The following is a 27115-nucleotide window of genomic DNA, read 5'->3' as shown; positions in this document are numbered from 1 at the left end:
AATATTCTGCTGAATACTCAAGGACAATCCACTGTAGATATCCAGACTATTCTCTCTGTGCAGTTACTGCCTATTTTGTCCTCTATCCTGTGAACCGTAAGCGGCTTTAATCTCTTTGGATTGTCAACTCCAATTCCTAATTTAGCGAGAGTGCAAGGCTCTATCAGGGTTCAGTGACCTGGTAGAGTTATCATAGACCTCAAGTCCTATGTTTTCTGGCTGTAAGTAATTTCTGCCGTTGGTTGGTTGATGACTACTGTCTTGAAATTCTCTGTTTCATTTACTTTGTCCGATGGTTTTGGTTGTTTCAGATCGGACGGTAAATCCAGTCTCTATTATTCCATCTTGGCTGGGTGTGGAAAATTATTTTTTTTAACAGAAACTTTAAAGCATAATTTTATATTTGAATCTAATACAGGAATACCTCATTTTACTGTGCCTCACTTTACTGAGATTCACAGATACTGCATTTTTTACAAATTTGTGGCAACAAATTGTAAAAGGAAGGTTTGTGGCAACCCTGCATCACTGTCATTTTTCCAACAGCATTTGCTCACTTCATGTCTCTGTGTCACATCTGGTAATTCTTACAATATTTCAAACCTGCCACCAGCAAAAAGATTATAACTCACTGAAGGCTCACATAATGGTTAGCATTTTTTAGCAATAAAATATTTTTAAATTAAGATACATATATTGGCTTTTTTTAGACATAATGCTATTGCACACTTAACAGTCTACAGTATAGTATAAATAAAACTTTTATATGCACTGGGAAACCAAAAGATTGCTATGACTCACTTTACTGGGATACATCGCTTTAGTGGAACCAAACCCACAATATATCCAAGGTATGCCTGTAATAAAAAAAGCAAACCCTATATTTTGTATGTCTTTGCTCTGTATCTTTTATGTTTTATGAAAGTATTTATCAATAATATATTTTAAATCTTTAAAGAAAACAGAAACACCAGTTCCTCATCACAGTTTGAGATATAAAAGTGTATCTCAAGGATATAAGTATAAAACCAGATCAAAGGGAATGTGTATATTCAACTATAAAAGGTAATAAATTGTTTTCCGACGTGATCTGGCCATAGCACTGAATAAAAACATTCATTTCTCTGCACTATAAACAATATTTGGTATTGTTAGACTCTATAATTCTTTTTATTTAAATAGATATAAACTGGTATTTAATTCTAGTCTTATTATGCATTTCTCTATTACCAATGAAGCTTTGCATCTTTGCCTTATGACCATTTTTAAAAAATTGAGCTGTATTTTTATATTAACTTATAAGAGGCTAACATTCATCACATTTTTGAGTATTTGCTATGTGTATTATTCTAGGAAGTGGAGACATAGCTGAAAAGAAAACAGGCAAAATCTCTGCTTTCATGAACCTTACATCCCAGTGGAGAGACACAGTAATGATACATGTAAGTAACACACTACATGTATTAACTGCAATTTAGAAAACTATCCTATCTTTTGACAATGATTTGCAGTGCCAGATCTATCCAAAGATCAAGTTCCCATACATGGAGAGGTCATCTTCTGGGCTCTCCCTGAACCAAACCAACAAACCAAATTACCACAGGTTTATTATATATCTCAATCATTTTCTGGGTTCTAATTTTTTAAGGGGTAACTCGACTTCTTGAAAACAAAAACAAACACAACAAAGTTCATAGGAACTCCAATTAGAATTAATTGAATAGATACATGAATTTAGAGAGGAATACATCTTTATGATGTTGGCCCTTCCAGTGATCAGCCAGATACACATATTCACAAATATGAAGCTTCTTTAAGTTTTTCAGTAACATTTTATATAAAGGTATTCCATGTATGTTTAAAACAAGCTATCAGAAACATACACACATTTCCTACTGATGGTAAAACACACTGTCACTTTGAGAAAAGCAGAACACTGTCCCAGCTCCTGGCTCCAGTGCAATGGTGCACTGCTTTCACCCAGAGATAGAGGCAGGCCATAAGAAGAGAGAACTCAGAAGCTCTTCTCAAGAAAATTCACTTTGTGTGGAACAGAGTGTAGGTAAGTTCAAGCCTAAGGTCACCACTGAAAACAATGAAATTTCAGTGATAAGTAATTAAGAGGCTAGTAGCTCCATGAGAGCAAAAAGCTAAGCCACAGACCAACTAAAAATACACCAGAAGGAACAAGGGAGACAGACAAGTAAGAAGAGGCATCTAAAGCTATTGGATTTGTTCCTATCTACCAAAAAACACTCATGTAAATACACTCATACACCCAGATTTCCTACAGTAATAATTTTCTTATATTTTCTGGGAGGTGATTTCCTAAATGGTGACATGAAGGGCAACATCAAAGACTACCATCTGAAAGGGGCTCAAATTTAATTGGACCAATCTGTATAGCAATATATGATGCAGGACATTGTTGGAAACAGCAGAGCAATCAGTTAATTAGTAGAGGCTAATAAAAAGAAATGAAATTGGGTCATTTGTAGATATGTGGATGGACCCAGAATCTGTCATACAGAGTGAAGTAAGTCAGAAAAACAAATATCGTATATTAACATATATATGTGGAATCTAGAAAAATGGTACAGATGAACCTAGTTGCAGGGCAGGAATAGAAACGTAGATGTAGGGGCTTCCCTGATGGCGCAGAGGTTGAGAGTCCGCCTGCCGATGCAGGGGACACGGGTTCATGCCCCGGTCCGGGAAGATCCCACATGCCGGGGAGCAGCTGGGTCCGTGGGCCATGGCTGCAGAGCCTGCGCATCCAGAGCCTGTGCTCTGCAACGGGAGAGGCCACAACAGTGAGAGGCCCGTGTGCCGCAAAAAAAAAAAAAGAAACGTAGATGTAGAGAACGGACGTGTGGACATGGGGAGAAGGGGAGGGTGGGATGAATTGGGAGATTAGGTTTGACATAAATGCACTACTATGTGTAAAACAGATAGCTAGTGGGAACCTGCTGTATAGCACAGGGAGCTCAGCTTGGTGCTCTGTGACAACCTAGATGGGTGGGATTGGGGGTGGAGGGAGGGAGTTCCAAGAGGGAGGGGATACACGTATACATATAGCTGATTCACGTCACTGTACAGCAGAAACTAACACAACATTGTAAAGCAATTATACTCCAAGAAAAAAAGAAAGGGACAGGAAAAAAACCAAAACACAACAATTAGCAGAGGAGGCTAAATGCAAGGTGTGATACCAACAGAGGCAGACAAGTTAACAAAGAGATCAGAGAAAGAGATTATATTAATCAGGATTCTGCAGAGAAAGAGAACCAACAGGAGATACATATAGATATATACATACATGTATATATCTATCTACAGATAGATACAGAGAGAGAAAGAGAGGCTTATTAAAAGAAATTAGTTTATGCAGTTAAGGCCAAGAAGTCTCACATCTGCTGTCTGCAAGGTAAGAGAACCAGGGAAGCCAGTGATAATTCCCTAGTCAAAGGTCTGAGAACTAGGGGAGCCCATAGTATAACTCCCAGTTGAGGTCAAAGGCCTGAGAACTAAGGGGCTGCTGGTATAACTCTCAGAGTCTGAAGACCAAGAACCAGGAGCTCTGATGTCTGAGAGCAGGAGAAGATGGACATCCCAGCTCAAAAAGAAACAATGTGCCCTTCAACTGTCTTTTTGTTCCATTTGGGCCCCAAAAGACTGGATGATGCCCACGTTGGTGAGGGTGGATCTCTTTACTCTAGTCTAGTGAATCAAATGCTAATGCTTCAGAAACACCCTCCAAGATACATCTAGAAATAATGTTTTAGCAGCTACCTAGGCATCCTTTCAGCCACTCAAGTTGACATGTAAAATTAACCATCACTGAGACACTCAATGAGTACTCTGTTAACATCATTGTCATTCTAAGAACAGTGTATATGCCCAAGGCAGAGCTCTGTGACAAGTGACATCAGAGACAGCACACTGTGGGAGAAAAAGATTCACTCAAATAGTCCAGCCAAGTCACTAAAACAAATATTGATAAGTAAGCAAAAATAACAAGCTCTGCAGAGAAAGAATGAATCACCATGAGGGTAGGTACAAAATCTTATCTAAAGTATTTTTTAAATTATAAGACATACAAAGAAACAGGAAAATTCCACATATAGTGGAAAAATAGCAGAACTAGAAAGAATGGAAACCGCTTGAGAGAGGATGCAGATACTGACTTAGCAGACCTCAAAACAGCTATTATAAATATGTTCAAAAAACCACCAAACCTAAGGAAGTAAATATTGGTATGAAGACACCTCGTCACATAGAGAGTAAGAATAAAGAGAGAGAACAAAATTAAAATTCTAGATTTGAAATTTATAATAACTGCAACAGAAAATTCACTGGAAGGGCTCTAAAGTAGACTGAAGCTTACAGGAAGAAGAATTAGTAAACCTGATGATAGATCAATCAACAAAATGCAATCTAAAGAACAGAGAGAAAAGAGAACGAACAAAAGCCTCAGGTAAATGAAGGACACTGTTAACTACATTAACATTCATAATGGGAGTTACCAGAAGAAGAGAAAAAGAGCAAGGAGCAGAAAAAATATTCAATGAAATGATGGCAAAAATCTTGCAAACGTAAAGAAAAATATTAATCTGCAAATTCAACAAGATAAACTCCAAATGGGTAAACACAGAGATCCACGCCAAGAAGCAGGAGGTAAAAATACTTAAAAAACAAATACAAAACTTCATAAGCATCAAGAGAAATTCAACTATTAACATACAAGGAACTCCATAAGATTAACACCTGACTTCTCATCAGAAACAAGAGTCCAGGAAGTGGGATGACCATATTCAGTGTGCTGGGGTAAAAAAATCTGCCAACCAAAATAGCAGACATATTGAAAACTGAAGATGAAATAATCCACAAATTAAAAACTAAAAGAAAGCAAAAACAAAAAAACCGAACAAGAATCCACTGCTACTAGACCAGCCTTACAAGAAATAAATTCTTCAGACTGTAAGCAAGTGATCCCTAGTCACTGGTTCAAATCCACAAAGATTGTAGGTAAAAGTAATTATGTAATTTTAAAGGATGGTATAAAGGCAAATTTCTTCTCCTAACAATTTTACCAAGGCAGCATGTATGTAATTGTATTGTAGTGCTGGGCCCTGTAGCAATATAAAAATGTAACATATTTGACAATAAAGCAAAATGGAGGCAGAGGACAAGCCATGTTGGAGTAAGGAAATGACCCTGGATGGTAATGTGAATCCACAGGAACAAATGAAGCAGAAATGGTGAACAAGCAAGTTAATGTAACAGACCATAAATACATACTTGCTATCCATTCTTGTCCAGTCCCTTAAGAAACTTCAAATTATAGAAAGGAATAAGTACAACAATGTATTGTTGGATTTAAGCATATTCAGATGTACTATGTACAAAAGTAATAACACAAAAAGAGAAAAGAAAATATAGAGCTATATATGAGTAACGTTTTCTATACCTCACTGGAGGTAAGGTAGTATAAACCTGAAGTCATTCTGAAAAGGTAAGAATTTATTAAGTAAATCCTACAGCAACCACTAGGAAAATAATTTTTTAAGTAAAATTATCATTAAAGGAATCAACATGCTATACTAAAATATACCCACTTGATGAAAAAGAAGGCAGTAATAAAAAGAACACAGGCTCAAAAAGGCACATGTAAACACCAAAAAGTAAAACGGCAGGTGTAAATCCAACTATATGAATAATAACAAATTTGGAATGCACTGAAAAATCCAGTAAAAAGACAGCAATTGTCAGGTTGAATAAAATGTGAGAATCCAAACACATGCTGTCTACAAGAGATACTCTTTATATTCAAAGCTACAAATAGATCAAAAATTTTAAAAACAGAAAAACATATAACAAGTATACAACATCTATAAGGCTAGAGTGGCTATGCTAATATCAGACAAAATACACTTACCATAAAAGATGTTACTAGAGATAAGGAGGACGCATTATATAATGATAAAAAGTTAGCTGATAAAGGAGACATAAATCTAAGCGCATGTATGCTGCTAACAACACAGTTTCAAAATGCATGAAGTGAATACAGAATTGAAAGGTGAAACACACACATCAACAATAATAATTAGAGAGTTTTAATATCCCACTTTTCAGTAATGCATAAAATAACTGGGCAGAATATGAAGAAAAACCAAAACAAACAAAAAAGAAGGCACGAATAGCACTATAAAGCAACCAGATCTAACGTTCATTAAATACAAAAACTCCACCCCAAAGTCGCAGAATACACATTCTTCAAAAGTACACATGAAACATTCCCCAGAATAGATGTAAAAAGATCTGCCAGCATGATGGAAGGAAATTACAAATCAACGATACAAAGGAATTTTGAAAATTCACAAATAGGAGCAAATTAAATAACACATCCCTACATAAAAGAGTCAAAAAAGCAGTAAACAAGGGAAATTAGAAAAATACTTTGAGATGAGTAAAAATGAAGACAAACATACCAGATTATGAGACACATGTAACCCAGTTACTTATAGGGCAATTTACACCTGCAAATAACACTATTGAAGGAGAAGGATCTCAAATCAATAACATAACCCTCTACCTTAGAAAAACAGGGGGAGGAAAAAAGCAATACAAACTCAAGGCAAGCAGAAGAGGGAAATGAGATTAGAGTAAAAATTAATGAAACAGAGAATAGAAAGAAAATAGATATTCTTTGAAAGGATTAACAGAACTGACAAATCCCTAGTTAGACTGACAGAGAAGATTCAAATTACTAATTACAGATGAAAGATGGTATATACACTAGGGATATAATATACTAACATTACAAAATTATAATATTTTTATACATTACAAAACCAAAAATAATTGTAAAGAAATGTTATGAAACAATTATATGCCAACAAATTAGATAACTTTAATGAAAGGCAAACATTCCTGAAATTAGGAAAAATACAGAAAGTGACTCAAGAATAAACAGAAAATTTGGAAAACCTATAACAAGTAAAAACACTGAATTAGTCATTTTAAAACTTCCCATAAAAGGGCCTCAGGTTCAGATGGTTTCACTGGTGGAATTTTACCAAACACTTAGAAAAATAATTAATATTAATTATTCAAAAAAACGGAAAAGATCACTTCCTAACTCATTCTATGAGCCCAATATTACCATGGTACCAAAACCAAACATCAGAAGATACAACTACAGATCAATATCCAAGAATACTAAGATCAACATACTATGAGTATTGAAGACCCACAAATCCTCAACAAAACACTATCAATTTTATCCAGTAACGTATAAAAAAGGATTATAAAGGGATGACCACGTGGAACTTACCCCTCTAAAGCAAGGTAGGTTTATCATTTTGAAAACAGTAAATGAGTGGCAACTCTGTGCTCTCCTAACTCACTCCACCTGGAGGGTGACTTCTCTGCACCCTCCCTGTGCCTCACTCCAGCTCATGGGTTATCTCTTCCAGAAATGAACTTCACACTAGTCTTGTACCCTGACTGTTGCAACTGGCTACAATCTTAGAGAGACACCTCTAAGATCACCTGGCTCTAGTGGCTAGCAAGGCTTATACCTGTGGTCCCACAGAATTATATATCTGCACTCTTTAAAAGGTACTGCCTGAGGGTCTGGCCTCCAATCAGCCGCAATCTAGATTCTGAGTGAGATCCTCTGCTTTGGGACACTGATAGGTCTTGGAACACCCTCACATATTGGGAGCCACTAAAAATAAATTAGGCTGTTTAGACAATAGGAAAGTTTTAAAGGACAACCAAGAGCTAGGGCAGAGTTGAAGAGGTAAAACATATCTCTTACATGAGACTACTCCTTCAAGAGAGAAGAGAGGCTACTTTATCTAATGCATTCGAAACCAACACAGATCATAAGGATTCAACCCAAAGAGGATATAATGTTTGTAAATATTTATGCACGCCAACACAGCAGCACCTAAATATAAAGGAAATATTAAGAGACCTAAAGAGAGAAACTGATGGCAATACAATAAGAGTAGGGATAATATCCCACTTTTGTCAATGGATAATCCAGACAGAAAATCCATATGGAAACAGTGGACTTAATCAACATATCAGACCAGATTAATTAACAGATATACACAAAACATTCCACCCAAAAGGTACAGAATACACATTCTTCTCAAATGTACAAGGAACATTCTCCAGGATAGATCATGTGTTAGCCCACAAAAATATGTCTTAACAAATTCAAGAAGACTGAAATCATATCAAGCATCTTTTCCAACCACAATGATACAGAATTAAAAAAACCAATTACAAGAAGAAAATTGGAAAGTTCACATATATTTGGAGACTAAACAAAATGCCAGTGAACACCAATGAGTCAAAGAAGAATTCAAAGGAGAAAAAAAAACTATCTTGAGACAAATGAAAATGTAAACACAACAGACCAAAACTCACAGGATGAAGTGAAAGCAGTTTTAAGCAGGAAATTCATAATGACAATGCTTACATCAAGAAATAAGAAAACTCTCAAATAAACAACCTAACTTTACAACTCAAAGAACTAGAAAAAGAGGGAGGAATGAAGCCCAAATTAGTAGAAGAGGAAATAACAAAGACTAAAGCAGATAAAAATGAAATAGGGACTAAAAATACAGTAGAAAAGATCAATGAAACTAAGAGTTGGTTCTTTGAAAAGATAAACAAAATTAAGAAACCTTTAGACAGTCTCACGGTGAGAAAAAGAAGACTCAAATAAATAATACCAAAAACAAAAAAGAAGATGTTACAAGTGACACCTCAGAAATACAAAGGGTAAGAGTCTACTATAAAAAACTATACCACAATAAATTTCACGACTAGAAGGAATAAATTCCTAGAAATATACAACCTACCAACACTGAATCAGGGAGAAATTAAAAATCTTAACAGGCCAATTACTAGTAAGAAGTTTGAATCAATAATCAAAAAAACTCCCAGCAAACAAAAACCTAGGACCAGACAGCTTCAATGGTGTATTCTAACAAACACTTAAAGAATTATTACCAATCTTTCTCAAACTCTTCCAAAAAATTAATAGAGAGGGACACTTCCAAATTCATTTTAGAAGGCCAGCATGACCCTGTTACTAAAACTTGACAAAGACACTGAGAGAAAAGAAAATTACAAGCTAATATCCCTGATGAAGACAGACACAAAAATCCTCAACAAAATATTAGCAAATCAAATTCAACAATCCAATAAAGGCAGCATACACCACGATAAAGTGGAATTTATTCCAGGAATGAAAGGATGAGTCAACATCTGGAAATCAATGTGATATACATCATATTAGGAAAGGATAAAAATCAATGATCATCTCAATAAATGGAGAAAAAAAAAGCATCTGACAAAATTCAACACTCATTCGTGATCAAAACTCTCAACAAAGTGGGTAGTGAGGAAATGTACCTCAACATAATACAGGCCATGTATGACAGGACCACTGCTAAAATCATACTCAATGATAAAAACCGGAAAGATTTTTCTGTAAGATCAGGAACAAGACAAGGATGCCCATTCTTGACACTTCTATTCAACATGGTATTGGAAGTCCTAGTCAGAGGACGTAGGCAAGAAAATGTAATAAAAGCCATCCAGGGACTTCCCCACCAGAGAAGATAAGACTCCATGCTCCCAAGGCAGGCGGCCTGGGTTCAGTCCCTGGTCAGGGAACTACATTTCACATGCATTCCACAACTAAGAGTTTGCATGTCACAACTACAGAGCCCACGTGCCGCAACTAAGGAGCTGGCAAGCTGCAACTAAGGAGCCTGCCTGCCACAACTAAGACCTGGTACAACCAAATAAATTAATTAATTAAAAAAAAAGCCATCGAAATCAGAAAGGAAGAAGTAAACTGTCATTATTTACAGATAACATGATATTACACATAGAAAAGACTCCATCAAAAAACTTTTAGAACTAATAAATGAATTCAGTAAAGTTGGAGGATACAAAATCAACATACAAAAATCTGTTTTTTCTATAGATTAATACAAACTATCAGAAAGAGAAAGTAAGAAAACAATCCCATTTAAAACTGCATCAAAGAGAATGAAATACCTAAAAATAAATTTAACCAAGTAGATAAAAGACCTGCATATTGAAAACTATAAGACACTGATAAAAGAAACTGAAGAAGACACAAATAAACGGAAAGTTATTCCATGCTCATGAACTGTAAGAATTATATTATTAATATGTTCATATGACCCAATGTAATCTACAGATTCAAAGCAATCCCTATCAAAATTTCAACAGCATTTTTCAAAGAAGTAGAACAAACAATCCTAAAATTTGTATGGACCCACAAAAGACTCCTAATAGCCAAAGCAATCTTGAGAACAAAGAAGAAAGCTGGAAGTATCACACTTCCTGATTTCAATCTATACTACAAAGCTATAATAATCAAACAGCATGGTACTGGCATAAAAACAGACATAGATCAATGGAACAGAACGGAGAGCCCCCAAATAAACCCATGCATACATAATCAATTAATTTAAAACAAAGGATCCAAGAATATACAACATGGAGATGACAGTCTCTTCCATAAATGGTGTTGGGAAAACTGTACAGCCACATGCAAAACTAACTCAAAATGAATTAAAGATGGGAACATAAAACCTGAAACCATAAAACTCCTAGAAGAAAATATAGGCAGTAATAAGCTCCTTGATAGTGGTCTTGGCAATGATTTTTTTTTTTTTTGGATTTGAAACCAAAAGCAAAGTCAACAAAAGCACAATAAACACGTGGGACTACATCAAACTTCAAAGCTTTAGCACATAAAAGGAAACCATCAACAAAATGAAAAAAGCAACCTACTGACAGGAGAAAATATTTACAACTATGTATCTGATAAAGGGTTAATATCTAAAATACATAGAGAACTCATACAATTCAATAGCAAAAAAAAAAATCTGATTTAAAAATGAGCAGAGGATATGAATAGACATTTTTCCAAAGAAGACATGCAGATGGCCACGGAGTACATGAAAAGGTGCTCTACATCATTAATCATCAGGGAAATGTAAATCAAAACACTACTTTTTTAAAAATTAAAATATATTTGACATATAACTTTATAAATTTAAGGTGTACAACATGTTACCTTGACAAATTTATAAGCTATACTGTGACTGCCACTGTAGCAATAATTAGCACAACTATCATGTTACATAATTATTTCTTTTTAGTAGTTAGAAGAATTAAGTTCTAGTCTCTTTAAGTTCTAGTCTCTTAGCAAATTTGATGATTATAATACCATACTGTTGCCTCTATTCACTATACTGTTCATTAGCTCTCTAAGGCTTATTTACTGATTACAAGTTGGTACCCTTAAATAGTATGTCCTATTTCCTCATCTTTCATCCTCTAGTAACCACCACGTCACTCTCTTGTTTTTAAGAGTTTGGCTTTTTCAGACTCCACATATAAGTAATATCATATAGTAACCTGTCTTTCTCTATCTGACTTATCTCACTTAGCATAATGTGTTCAAAGTCCATCCGTATTGCAAATGGCAGGATGACCTCCTTTTCTTGTGGCTAGATAATATTCCACTGTGTATACATATTGTACACATCACATCTTTTTTATCCATTCATCTGTTGATGGGCACTAAGATTGTTTCCATACCCTGGCTACTGTGAATAATGCTGCAATAAACATCAGAATGCATATATCTCTTCAATATCCTGTTTTCATTTTGGGGGGGTATACAACCCAGAAGTATAAATACTGGGTCATATTCTAGTTCTATTTCTAATTTTTTGCAGAACCTGCATACTGTTTTCCAAACTGGCTGAACCAATTTACATCTTAACCAATGGTGTACAAGGGTTCGCTTTTCTCCACAGCCTTGCCAACACATCTTAACTCTTGTTTTCTTGATGCTAACCATTCTAACTGGTGTGATGTGATATCTCATTGTGGTTTTGATGTGCATTTCCCTAATGATTAGTGATGTTGAGCATCTTTTCACATACCTGTGGCCATTAACAACACTACTTCTATAAACTCATTAAGACACATTATTTTTTTCACACTACACTCAGCTCTTACAGTATAGCAGGTACTCAAAAATTATTTAAGTCAAAAAATGGCCAATAACAACAGGAATGCAGAGCAATGGAGGTAGTAAGGCAGGCAACTGAAATTGCTTTGAGAATCATAGAGTAACCAAGAAAAACAAGAGTAAAGATGAGATGGGCAAAAACTGGACTACTGACAAATCTAAGAATGATGAATATTCAAAAAGTGAATCAAAAGGAGAACATTTTTTGTAACAGTGGTATCTGGAGGTGTGATTCAAAATATCAGTATTTTAAGTCACTTATAAGGATTAGACTCTCTAATGTGATATTCTTCAAAAAACATTTTAAAGTTGTCAACCTCTGGACTAATAAATTCCCTGATATTCATTTGTTCAGTACACATTAACTCACCTGGAAAACTCTGTCTTGGGAATTCTTCCTCCAGTATCCATGGCTCCTCTCCTTGCTCCAGCCTGAAGATCACCTCTGGTTTGGTAACACAATACCCTGTCAAAATGAAATAATTTAGGACTTGGACCGGGTGGCCTAGACTTCAGGGCCTCTGGAAGAGGAGGAAGCTTCTAGAGCTGGTCAATGAAAGTGCCACTGAACATTTCCTTGGAGAAGTAAATACAAATGTCTTCCTGGTGCCCAAAAGTGACCAATAAACATTGACTCCCGACTTCCAATCTTAAATATCATTAAACTCTACAGAATGTCCATGTGTTTCTTAGTTAAAAGCATTTTTTCCCATTATAAATTTGTGGCCAGGATGAGGGTCTGATTTAAGATTCTCAGGCATTTATTATTAGTTGATGCCTTAGTCAGTTCGGGCTGTTATAACAGAATACCACAGACCAGGAGGGTTAAACAACAGAAATTTATTTCTCACAGTCTGGAGGCTGAGAAGTCTGAGATCAAGGTGCCAGCATGGTCAGAATCTGGTGAGGCCTCTCTTCCCGGTTTGCAAATAGCTATCTTTTTGCTGTGTCCTCACATGGTGGAGAACGCAGAAAGATCCCTTTTCTCCTTCTGTTTTTGTAAGTGCATTAATCCCACCATGAGGATCTAATAATTTAATCTAACCCTAATTGAGGATTAGGGTTTAAAAGAAAATTTTTAAATGCCATTTAGAATTACATAATAAACAGACCTTACCCACTGAGACAAGGTTACTGTAGTTCTCCAGCATCACATCTCTGTAAAGGGACCTCTGAGTTGGGTCCAGGTGCTGCCACTCCTCTTGGGTGAAGCCCACAGTCACATCCGTAAATGATACCGATCCCTGGAATTTCTGTTCAATCTGAAATGTTCAAAATTAAGGTGACATGGGAGAAGATGTATGGAAACATATCCTTACCATGATTACTGTTTACAGATTACCAAATTGGTTTGCAGAATGTTTCTTTTGCTTTATACTCTGGGAGAAGAAGAGAAATCATAGTAGAAATATTCTGCCATTGCATTAATTATCAAGCCCGCACAATGGATCTGGAACTATGCTAGTCCTTGGAAATACTAAGATTATTAAAAATCATCCTGTATTCAAGAAGCATATAATCTGGTAAGAAAACTTGCAGTAATATGTTACAAGCACTATTGTTAAAGTACACACATAATATTTAATTTATATTTAATATTTAATTTAATATAAAATGAGAAGCAAAACTAGTTCTATTTTGAGCTTCACTGAGGAAGAACAGCTGTTGGATAAAGAGTAACACTGTGTTCTTCATGAACACAAGGCCAGGGCACAGGCAAAGGCAGCGGCCCTCTAACATCTTCAGGAAATGAGCAAAAAGGCAAACAGCAGAGGAAGAGCTGAGATAGGAAAAAGGGCCATGGATGTATTCAAGGAACAGATTACAGAGTAACTTCAGACCAATAGTCTCCAAAGTATGTGATAACTTTCCACGTTAAAGAATATTTTTGAACACTAGAGAAGTTTATATTTATAAATTATAGAAATAAACTAACAATAAATTTATTATGAACTTTAGCTCTATTCTTAGACTTAAAATGTAAAAAAAGTCTAGTATTTTATTTCACTACAATACATATTCTAGGTTCCAATCCTTCAATTCAGAGACAATAATTAGGATGTGTAGAAAATGAGACAGGAAAGATTTTGGACCTACTGAACTTGAAATGTCTGTAGAACATATAAGAGAAGATATTCAATTGTATTGTTTTTGATATCATCCAGAATTCATGCCTCTACTTGGGGGATCACTGTTGCAGAGAAAGAGGAGCCAAAGAAGAGATTCAAGGATATACTGAAAGTATGTGACCAGGTTTTTATATCAGAACCAATTCTCTTTTTTAAAAAAGGGAAGGGAAAGCTAAAGGACAAAACACACCATTTACATAAACTACTAAAGTAGAAACTGGGATGCAAATAGAGCATTGATAAAAGGAGATAGAGGGGCTTCCCTGGTGGCGCAGTGGTTGAGAGTCTGCCTGCCGATGCAGGGGACACGGGTTCGTGTCCCGGTCCGCGAAGATCCCACATGCCGCGGAGCGGCTGGGTCCGTGAGCCATGGCCGCTGAGCCTGCGCGTCCGGAGCCTGTGCTTCGCAACGGGAGAGGCCACAACAGTGAGAGGCCCGTGTACCACAAAAAAAAAAAAAAAAAAAAAGGAGATAGAGCACTTCCCTGGTGGCACAGTGGTTGAGAGTCCGCCTGCCGATGCAGGGGACATGGGTTCCTGCCCCGATCCGGGAAGATCCCACATGCCGCAGGGCGGTTAGGCCTGTGAGCCATGGCTGCTGAGCCTGCGTGTCCGGAACCTGTGCTCCGCAACGGGAGAGGCCCGCGTACCGCAAAAAAAAAAATTCACGGACAGAAAAGGAAATGTTTTCTCAGGGTATATGCATGAACACCTGTACAGATACTAGAGTCACAAAGCAAGCCAGCAACATTAGAAGAAAATAGATTGGGCACTGTACTTTTGCAAGATATGTCTTAACTATAATAAATCTGAAGCATAATACTGGAGGTGTAGAATGAAAATAAGGACTTGGTAGACATTAATAGTTTAGTAGTGTCTGAAGTCATCAAGAATGAATCAAAAGGCTCTCAGAAAATTAAGAGTGAAAATAAAAAAGACTGGAAGCTGAGGGAAAATCACTTTTTAACTAGCTTACAGAAAAAGAACAGGTCATGAAGGCCACAACGGAATTTTCTGAAAGGTAGAATTACAAGAAAGAATAGTTTTTAAACCTAAGAGATGATGATATGACCAACTCAGTAAATACAGAAAAGCAGGATTAAAAAAAAAAAAAAAAAAACACCTCTTGGCAAACTAGAAATAGAAAGGAATTTTCTCAATGTGATAAAGGATTTTTACAAATACCTCCACCAAGTATCACACTTAATGGTAAAATATGGAAAGTGTCCCACTTAAAATTAGGAGCAAGATAAAGACACCTACTATCTCCAATTTTATTCAATATTTTTCTGAAGTTCTTTGAGTAATATAGTATAACAATCAAGTACACAGAAAATCCAAATAAAAGTATCCAAAATAAAAGTTTTAGAAATTAGATACAAGTTCAGTATAGCAAATTTCAGAAAATTAAATTTTTTAAAGGTACAACTCACAATAGCAAGAAAAAATACGAAAATCTTTACAAAAATAAAATGAAGGAAAATAAGAAGACCCAAATAAATGGAGGAATGTAACAAATTCGTGGATAGGCAGGCTCAATATTATAAAATATATTATAAAATATATCAATTCTCTCCATGCTGATGTTCAAATTCATAGCAATTTCAAACAAAATCCCAGACAAGCTAATTGTGAAATATGTGAAAATCGACAAAACAATCTTGAAAAAAAATTAAGCCAGAAAGAGTATCATTTATCATGTATAATTATTAATATACCATAATTAAAACAGTATGATACCAGCATAAGAATTTTCATATCAACAGAATGGAAGAAGAGGCCAAAAACAGACCCACACATATATATCACTTCATTTATGACAAGGGTAACAGAAGGACAATCATTTCAATAAATGATGCTAGTTTAATTACTGATATAATGAACATTTATTACTACCTTAAGTGTAAAGAGAAATGTATTTTAGACAGTATATAGATCTAAACTTGAAAAGTAAAACAATAAAAATTTTAGAAAATGCCATAAGAAATACCTTCATGACCTCAGAATAGGCAAAGATTTCTTAAATGGGACACAAATTATATAATACTATAATATTAAGAAACCTACCCTTATCAAAAGAAAGAGAATAAAAATTCAACACACAGAGTGGGAGAAGGCATTTGGAATACATATACCTGACAAAGAAGTCCTATCCCTAATAAAGAAAGACATTTTATAAATTAATGAGGGGAAAAAAAGGCCAGTCATCTTGGTAACTAAACTGACAGCAAACCCTTCAACAGAAACTATGAAAATGAGAAGACACTGGGTAAAAATTTGAATAGGCTATTTGCAAATAAGAAAACAAAACGGAATGTCATTTTAAGCAGCTAGGAAAAATGTCACTAGAAAATTCCAAATCCAGCAAAAATATTCTTCTGAAATGAATATATTTTCCACATAAGGGTTGAAAAAGTTATCAACAGTACACACAGACAAGAAATACTACAGTTATGGAAAATGATACCTGATGGAAGCACAAAGCTTTGGGAAGTAATAAATAAAACTGAAAATGGACTTTAAACCAACAAGTAACGTCTTCTGGAATCTGTGACAAACACAAAAGTAAAATACAGCAAAACACTAGTAAAAGGATACTTAAAACTGTTTTAAGATTCTTGTATTGTCTGTCAAGTGGTAAAAGCACGTAGGCAAAAATAAGAAAACTGTAGAGGAAAAGCTCAATTCCTCTGTTTTACTCTCCTCAGGTCAACAAATTTGTGGGAGTTTTTCCCACTCCAAGGAATTAACTCAACTCTGACACTATAGCGTCAGATCCCAGGCTCAGTCCCACAACACCACTCCACTTCAGACACGAATTGAAAATGCAGATTGTCACGTGTACATCTCACCAATGGATATCAATCAAGGTTCCCACGCCCTCCTCTTTTGGTTCAATAATTTGATAGAGTGGCTCACAGAACACAGAAAAATGATTTACTTACTAGATTAATGGTTTATTATAAAAGGATACAACTCAGGAACACCCAGAAGGAAGAGATACACAAAGCAAGGGGAAAAGGATACAGAACTTCCATGCTCTCTCAGAGCTCGCCACCCTCATGTTCAACAACCTGGAAGCTCTCTGAATCCATAAATTCAAAGATTTTTATGGAGGTTTCATTATATAGTCATGATTGATTAAGCACAGGTCATTAGCAACTAACTCAGCCTCCAGCCCCTCACCCCTCCTCAGAGAGTTCCAACCCTCTAATCACATGGTTAGTGTTCCTGGTACCCGTACCTCATTCTTAGAGGCATTCCAAAAGTCACCTCATTAACACAAACTCAGGTGTGGTTGAAAGCAGCTTGTTACGAACAGCAAAAGACACCAATTCTACCTTAATTTCTCTGAAGCTACTTCAGGAACTGGGAACAAAAACTAAATATTATAACAACAGATGCCCTTACAGCTCTTAGGGATATTATTAGAGTTTTAGGAGCTAAGTTAAGGAATCCTGGAGGAACACCCAAATAAATATTCATTACATATAAACAACATCACAAACACAAACTGTAATATCTAGAGTAAAAAACTAAAAAAATACAAAATTTTATAACTAAAGCTACTAGATATAAAAAGAAAAAAATCCTCTCAAAAGGAGAATGGGTAAGTAAATTGTAGTATTTTCATGTAGTGGAACACTATGCAGTAATACAAGGAATAAACTACAGGCAGCAACATGGGTGAATCTAACATATATTGAATGAAAAAGCCTCATATAAAAGTGTACACACTAATTCTATACATCTAAGTTTCAATAACAGGCAACATTAACAAATAATGATAGAACAGTGCCACATAAGGGAAGGGAAGTTGTTAAAGATTGGAAAGGAACCTGAAGGGGTGGTGGAAATATTAAATATCTTGACCTAGTTGGTAGTTACTAGGACATATATGTGTTGTTGCTGTTATTTTTTAAAAGCAGTATACAGGGCTTCCTGGTGGCACAGTGGTTGAGAGTCCGCCTGCCGATGCAGGGGACACGGGTTCGTGACCCGGAAACATCCCACATGCGCGGAGCAGCTGGGCCCGTGAGCCATGGCCGCTGAGCCTCTGCGCGTCCGGAGCCTGTGCTCTTGCAACGCGAGAGGCCACAGCAGAGAGAGGCCCGCGTACCACACAAAAAAAAAAAAAAAAAAAAAAAAATCAGTATACAGTTACGATGAATGCACCTTACACACTTTACTGAATCATAACATAGCAAAAAACAAAACCAAAAAAATCAGAATGCAAACGAGGAGGAAAATGGCATATATGAAATGGTGAATGAATTCATAAAAGCAGCAATAACAAGATGCTAGTAAAGTGACAGCCAGCAGCTGTAGAGTTTGCAACAGGATAATTTATACCTTCTGAAAGGAAAGGTATGAAGCTGTGACATTTTCTTATGCTGCTAATAAAGAACATGTAACTAAAATTCTTTTTATCTGTTGATGCAGATACATATCATGAGTACCAAGGCTGAAGATTCCTTAAACTATCTGAAGAGGGAGAGTACACTGAATGAGAAGTAAAGTAACATAAGTTTATGAAGATGTAAGGTGGTAGAGAGATGATAAAATTTAGGTATCTTATGTTAAAACAGAATATTGCATCGTAAGCTCAGTGTTGAAAAAACAAACAGAATAAACATGTAATGAACAACCAACAGAAAAAGTACAAATAAATATACCGTGGGATGGAAGGACTAAAACCAAACAACAATAAATGAAAATAGGTTAAATCACTCAATGTAAAAAACAGTTATCTTAAGTTTGAAAGTCCCACTTTTTCTTTTTTTTTTTGACCAGAAAAAAATCCTGAGGGAAAACAAAACAGGATTTTGTTTACATCTCTATTGTAGGACTTGTTAATGATACAAAAAATTATGTGTTTGTTTTAATGCCCTACACAATTCTAAGAGTTTCTCCTTATAAGGAGTTATAAATATATATCTCATTCTTCTTAGAATCCTCAGCTTCTGGCACACATTAGGACACATAATAAATATTCATAAATGGTTCTGGAAGAATGAATAAAGAACCAATTAAGTTACATTAAGTGAATATTAATTTCAGGGAAAGGGAGACTTATGTGTGATAAAAATAGCTGTGATCAAGTGGAACAAAGAGCCCAGACATAAACCCACCACTTACGTAGTCAACTGATTTTTGACAGGGTTGCCAATAATACACAATGGGAAAAGGACAGTGTCTGCAGTAACTGGTGTTGGGGAACTGGATATCCACATGCAAAAGAATAAAACTGGACCCTGATCTTATACCACTCATAACAATTAACTTGAAATAGATCAAAGACTTACACATAAGACCTGATACATTAAAACCCCTGAAGAAAACATAGGGAAGAAGCTCCTTGACATGGTTCTTGGCAATGATTCTTGGATAAGACACCAAAAGCACAGGCAACAAAAGCTAAAATAAACTAGTAGAACTACATCAAACGTAAGAACCTCTGCACACCAAAGGAAACAATCAGAAACTGAAAAGGCAACCTACAGAAAGGGAGAAAATGTTAAAACATGTTTCTGATAAAGGGTTAATATCCAAAATCTATAAAGAACTCATACAACTCAAAAGCAAAAAAAGCAAATAATCCAATTGAAAAATGGTTAAAGGACCTCAATAAGCATTTTTCCAAAGACATATGAATGGCTAACGTGTATATGAACAGGTGTTCAACATCACTAATCATCAAATGCAAACAAAATCACAAGGAGAAATCACCTCACACCTTAAAAATGGCTATTACCAGAAAGACAAGAAATAACAAATGCTGGCAAGGATGTAGAGAAAAGGGAAGCCTTGTGCACTGCTGGTAGGAATGTAAACGGATGCAGCCACTATGGAGGACACTGTAGTGCCTCCTCAAAAAATTTAAAATAGAACTACTATATGATCCAGCAATTCCACTTCTGGTATAAACCCAAAAGAAACAAAATCACTATCCCAAAGAGATATCTGCACCCTCATGTCCATTGCAGCATTATTTACAATAGCCAAAACATGGAAACAGCCTAAGTGGTCCATCAACATATGAATGAATAATGAAAATGCAATGGATATATACAATGGAATACTATTCAGCGACAAAAAGAAGGAAATTCTGCCACTGGAAACAATGTGGCTGGACTTATGCTATATGAAATAAGCCAGACAATGAAAGAAAAATACTACTGGTAGCACTTATATGTGGAATCTAAAAATAACAACAAAAACAACAATAAAAGCCAATTTCATAGAAAGAGAATGAAATGGGGGTTGCCGGGGGTTGCTAAGGGCTGGGGGAATGGGGAAATGGAATGATGTAAGTCAAAAGGTATAAAATTTCAGTTATTATAACTTCAGAGGCTCTAATGTACAGTACAGTTGGCTATAATTAATTATACAGTACTGTATACTTGAACTTTGCTGAGTGTACATCTCAAGCATTCTCACTGTCAAAAAAAAGAGTTAACTATGTGAGGTGATGGATGTGTCAATTATCTTGATCCTGGTTATCATCCCACAATATGTATGCATATCATATCATCACATTGTACACTTGAAATATGTACAATTACATTTCTTGATATAATTATAGGTATAATTATATTTGTTGATACAATTATATTTGTTAACCTAATCCCCATGTATAAAATAAGTAATCTTATTCTGACTCCTGGTTTTAGCTTAATGTTATTCTTCAGACTTCTTTAGATAACTTAATTTGTCATTGTCACCTCTTTGTGATTTTTGTAATTTTTATTGAAATATAATATATATACAAAAACAATGCACAAGTGTACTTAAGTGTACAAATGGCTCAATGAATTTTCACAGTGAACACACCCACTTAACCAGAATCCAGGTCAAGAAACAAAACTTTACCTTAAATCCAGAAGTTCCCTCATGCCCCTATCTACTGCCTACACCCTATCTTACCCTCACTTGATAACCACAATGACATACCACTATACACACTTAGATGTCTAAAACGAAAACGTCAGAAAACACCAAATGGAGATATTGGCAAGAACATGAAGCAACTGAAACCTTCATACCTTGCTAGTGGGAGTATAAGTAAACATATACATGTTGGAAAAACATTTGGGAATTTCTTCTCAAGCTATATATAGTAATTCCTCCCCTAGTTATACACCCCACATGTGTGTTTTTCTTAACCAAAGGCCTGTAGAAAATGTTCACAGAAGTTTTGTTTTTAATAGCCAAAACCTAGAGAGAGCCCAAATAGCCAAAACCTAGAGAGAGCCCAAATACAATGGAGAAATAAACGGTAGCAGAGTCATATAGTGGAATACTATACAGCAATAAAAAGAAATAGATATACTTAGCAAAAGGAATGAATCTCACAGAAACTATATCGAGTGAAAGCCAGACATAGAAGCAAAAGTAATCAACAATAACAGAAGTCAGAATAATGAGGAACTTGGAGGACCAGGGAATCTCATGGGATACTTAAGTTTGACACTTAAGTTATGTACACTTTACTTCAATGAACTGAGGAAAAAAATACAGATATTTTTTGGAATTTATAACATCCGTTTGACTGAAAGTCTCTGAAATAAAACTGATATACTGTTCACGAAACGAATAGCCTGAAACAAAAAAGTATGAAATATCAAAACAAAACCAAGGCACTTTTTTAGGAGTGATGTGGAAATACAAAATTTTTCTGAAGTTCTTTCTCTAGCTTGGATGAAAGACGAGCAATGGACAATCAAAAGATCTTGATGAGAAAGTATTATTTAACATACATATGTTAATAAAGAAATACAGATTCAATTACAACAATTACTAATGTGCTGGTAATCAGAACCAAAAAGCAGCAATCTACCAAATTAGAAAAAAAAGAAAATAAATGTGACTAGCAGTGCATAAAGAACCAGAAAGTACGACAAAAAATATAATATAAAGAACATAAAAAATGTCAATGATGTCATACTAAGATATGTATTAAACTAAATAGCAAAAAACAGCAACTAAGCTATAAGATGGCATATGAATGTGCTAAATTTCTTATCGATGGCAGACATACCTGACTTGAAAAACAAAACCTGCCACAGGTTATTTGTAAGAAAAGAACATGAAAATTTGAAAATAAATGACGGGCAAAAAAAATCAAACATGCTGCAGAAAATATAAGTAAAATAAAAGTAGGTTTGGCTATATTTATATGAGATAAGGTAACACTGAGGGCCAAAAGAATTAAATGAGCAAAGATGATTATCCAAGAAGAGAAATACACTAAGTCCCCTACATATGAACAAGTTCTGTTCTGAGAGCACGTTCGTAAGTCCAATTTGTTTCTAAGTCCAAAAAAGATAGCCTAGGTACCCAACTAACACAATCGGCTATATAGTACTGTACTGTAATAGGTTTATAATACTTTTCACACAAATAATACATAAAAAAACAAACACAAAAAATAAAGAAAACATTTTAAATCTTACAGTACAGTCCCTTGAAAAGTACAGTACATGGGAAATGGATTTGTAATAATTCACTGAGTTCTATAGTTAAGATATAGTTAAGATCTGTTGACTTTTCTATAAACTTGCTACACATATACAAATAAGATTTATTAAAAACTAAGATACACTAATTTATTGATCAAAGAAGGCATGAAAATAGAAACTGAAGCCTGCATAAAAAAAAAAGCACTACATATTGATACCTGGATTTTGTAGTTAAAATGGTACACAGAGGGTAATTACATCTTTAAATGCATACACTTAAAAGCTTTAAAATAAACTCATCTTCAACAAAAAGTTGGAAAAAATAGCCTATAACCAAGACAGCTGAAGCAAGGAATAAAGGTAGAAGTTAATGAAAATTATAGATCAATGAAGCCAAAAGCTGGTTCCTTGAAAAACTAATAAATACATATCTGTAATAAAAGTCACAAATGAAAAACTGTTAGAAATAAAAAGCAACAGATTAAACATTTTAAAAATAATACTACAGGGCTTCCCTGGTGGCGCAGTGGTTGAGAGTCCGCCTGCCGATGCAGGGGACATGGGTTCGTACCCTGGTCCGGGAAGATCCCACATCCTGCGGAGCGGCTGGGCCCGTGAGCCATGGCCGCTGAGCCTGCGCATCCGGAGCCTGTGCTCCGCAACGGGAGAGGCCACAACAGTGAGAAGCCCGCGTACCACAAAAATAATAATAATAATAATACTATAGACAAGTTTATGGAAAAAAATACTGATGAACAGAATTATGCAGATCATTAAAAGAATAATACTTTTTGACCTAGTGGGTCTTGTTTCAAAACACAAAGATTAGTTATTAAGAGATGTGGAAATATCCCCCATAAAATGTTAAGAAAGCATTCGGAGAAATTAAACTCTCATTCTTAATAAGACTCAGTGAATACTTTGTGAATATGACAAAATCTACCCAGTCCAAGACAGCAGCATGCGTAATGAAGAAATATGGCAGGCACTCCCACTCAAATCTGTTTTGTTGGTGCTTGGTCAGGAAGTGTTATCCTTTTATTGTGCTTATTCTTCACAGACAGACAAAATAAAATTAGGTCCTTTAATCACATTACATATATATATATATATATATATATATATATATATATATATATATATATACATACACACACAAATATACACATATATATATTTTTAAAACTCCAGATGGATTAAGATACTATTTTTTTTTTAAAAGATTTTCTTTAAAACATGCTTGGTATTTTTAGACATAAAACATGCTTGGTATTTTTAGACAAAAAACATGCTTGGTATTTTTAGACAAAATAAAGAAAAATTTCATTAGGCCCTTGGGCTAAGGAAAACAGAATGAAAAATAGAAAGCAGGGACTTCCCTGGTGGCACAGGGCTTAAGAATCCCCCTGCCAGGGCTTCCCTGGTGGCGCAGTGGTTGAGAGTCCGCCTGCCGATGCAGGGGACACGGGTTCGTGCCCCGGTCTGGGAAGACCCCACATGCTGCGGAGTGGCTAGGCCCGTGAGCCATGGCCACTGAGCCTGCGCGTCCGGAGCCTGTGCTCTGCAACGGGAGAGGCCACAACAGTGAGAGGCCCGCGTACTGCAAGAAAAAAAAAAAAAAAAAAGAATCCCCCTGCCAAAGCAGGGGACATGGGTTCAAGTCCTGGTCCAGGAAGATCCCACATGCCATGGAGCAACTAAGCCCGTGTGCTACAGCTACTGAGGCTGTGCTCTAGAGCCTGCGAGCCACAACTACTGAGTCCACGTGCCACAGCTACTGAAACATGTGAACCAGAGCCCGTGCTCCATAGGAGAAGCCACTGCAATGAGAAGCCCGCGCACCACAACGAAGAGTAGCCCCCGCTCACCGCAACTAGAGAAAACCCTCGTGCAGCAACGAAGACCCAATGCAGGCAATAATTAACTATTAATTAATTAATTTAAAAAATAGAGTCCGCCTGCCAATGCAGGGGACACAGGTTCAAGCCCTGATCCTGGAAGATCTCACACGCCACGGAGCAGCTAAGCCCGTGAGCCACAACTACAGAGCCTGAACTCTAGAGCCCACAAGCCACAACTACTGAGCCTGCGTGCCACAACTACTGAAGTCCGTGTGCCTAGAACCCCTGCTCTGCAGCAAGAGAAGCCACCACTGAGAGAAGCCTGTGCACCTCAACAAAGAGTAGCCCCCACTCGCTGCAACTAGAGAAAGACCGCGTGTTGCAACAAAGACCCAATGCAGCCAAAAATAAATAGAAAGCACAGGAGGATTGTATCATAATATAAAAGTTACAGAAAACATACCATTAAATTAAAAGACAAAAAACATACTAAGATAATTAGTAACAATTACAACAAAAGGTTACATTTAGAATACATACGGAATGCTTACAAAACTCAGTGGAAGAAAACAACCTGAAAAGCCATAAATTTATGAAAACTGCACAACCTCAGTAATCAGTCACAAAATTAAAGTGAAGTTTTTCACCCATTACTGAGGAAATAACTTTTATACCTGGTGAGGAGGGAAGAAAAGTAGTCTGCTAATGAATAACAAGGTACGTAGAAAAATTAGAAATCCTCATATCCTATAACTCAAAAATATTAATCATAGAACACTAGAGCAGGGATTCTTAAACACAGCAGGTATCAGCATCACATGAACACCCTGTTAAAACAGACTGCTGAGCCTCACCCCTGAATTTCTTTTCCAGTACGTTTGAGATAGGGCATGAGAATCTGCATTTCAAACAAGTTTCCGGGTGCTGCTGCTGCTTCTAGCCAAAGAACCTCACTTTGAGAAGCACTGCTCTAGAGTCTAGAGATACACTTGTATTTGTGCGGAGAGAATGACACGGATATTCATAGCAGCACTGTTTATATTACTGAAAAGTGGAAATTATCTAAATGTCTACCAATAAAATACCTGGAATGGGAAAATATAACTTTAAAAGGAATAAAATAAACTACATATGGATCGATCTCAAATTATTAGTGAATTGGGAGAAAAATGTGTATCATACATATGTTAAAATAATTTACATATTTTTTAAAAGCACCCAAAACAATATACAGTATTGTTCAGCTAACTATATATTTTTCCAGTGTACATACAGGGGTAAAATAAGAAGACTAGTAGAACTTGGAACTAGACTCGGAACTGAACTATGGGGCATAATGAGGAAGACTCCAGGAAAAAGCCATCAGAAGAGTGGTATCAGAAGTGGGCAAAGGAGACTTTCCAGGAGAGAGTAGTCAGTAGGGTAATGTAGCAGTTGTTCAAGGAAGGCAACTACAATTAAGTCACTGGTGACCTGAACAGATTCTGAAGTGGAGAAGAACCAAGACAGAATGCTATGGGATGAAATTTGACTGAGAGGCTCAGAAACATTTACCAGAGAATTTAACTTTGAACCATCTGCTGCAGGACTTGTACACACAGCTGGGCTAAGATAAAGTAATTTTGTAATAGGCGTGCAGGCCATTTATTAATCTAAACACACCAAGTTGTATACCAAAATTAATAAGACTATCATAAAATTGATTATTTGAACCCTCTCTTGGACCCTTTTACTCCCAGTAAGGAATGGTTTGAGGCACTCATTTCAGGGAAGGTTACTTACTATGTGAGTCCCTGGAAGGTTACTCACTATGTGTCCCTACGTTAACACCAAGAAGAATATCTTCCAGTAAGAAGATATGTCTTTATGTCTTGAAAGGAAACTGTATCCAAGATACAGTGTCTCCCTTTCTGCCATGGTCGTCATAAATGTATCTGCGGGTCAACTTAGAAACTATACATTATATAATGATTAGTATATATCTGTAAGCCAATTTGGTCCTGCTATTGATCTGTGAACTTTATATTTTCTATTAAGTTTGATTTTTATCTATAACTAATTTCCCATCTTAACACATGGACTCTTACAAATCTCACAAAATCCATTGTTAAATAAAGGAATGAATCAACAAACTTACCTGGGATTTATTCATTTTCTGCTGTTCTTGGGAAAATGTAGACAACTCTCAAGATACGCTGGGTTAGAAGAGGACTGGGGTCATGAAAGATCTGGCCTGTGTGGCAGCTCCTGAATTCTCCTTCCCTATAAAGCTAAACACACCACTAGATAAGGAAAAACCTCAATGTCCCTTTGACCTTCAGAAGAGTCAGGGAGACAGATGGTAGAAGACCACCTACCTGAACTCTAATATAATCAGGTAGCTCTTGAGTATAAAATTGTTCAGAGTTAGGTATTCACCTCCTAAGGATATTTTAACAGTTTAAATCTCCCCTGGTGTTCACAAAAAAAGTTTAAATGATAAAACTGGTCAAAACGAATTAAAAAACACATTATGAAGGAATATTAACTCTTCACCAAAGCTGCTGTTAAAAAAAAAACACTCAAGACTAAAGA

At 35.9% G+C, this 27115-nt stretch overlaps 1 protein-coding gene across 2 annotated transcripts in view; it reads right to left on the bottom strand.

The window, feature by feature from the left end:
- LOC116741520 (zinc finger protein 33B) overlaps positions 1-27115 on the bottom strand; it is a 61878-nt gene that overhangs the window by 18867 nt on the left and 15896 nt on the right. Inside the window, exons 2-4 of one of the 2 annotated variants that reach the window (XM_032608219.1) lie at positions 26679-26811; positions 13227-13371; positions 12480-12575 (exon numbers count right to left, since the gene is read on the bottom strand). In XM_032608219.1, the coding sequence (XP_032464110.1) occupies positions 12480-12575; positions 13227-13371; positions 26679-26693 (256 nt within the window). In that variant the 5' untranslated portion in view covers positions 26694-26811. The remainder of the gene's footprint in view (positions 1-12479; positions 12576-13226; positions 13372-26678; positions 26812-27115) is intronic. The other variant, XM_032608220.1, reaches the window with a different exon arrangement.

Source organism: Phocoena sinus, chromosome 16, assembly GCF_008692025.1.
Source record: "Phocoena sinus isolate mPhoSin1 chromosome 16, mPhoSin1.pri, whole genome shotgun sequence".
Taxonomy (NCBI): domain Eukaryota; kingdom Metazoa; phylum Chordata; class Mammalia; order Artiodactyla; family Phocoenidae; genus Phocoena; species Phocoena sinus.
This window is presented reverse-complemented; position numbering and strand designations above follow the sequence as displayed.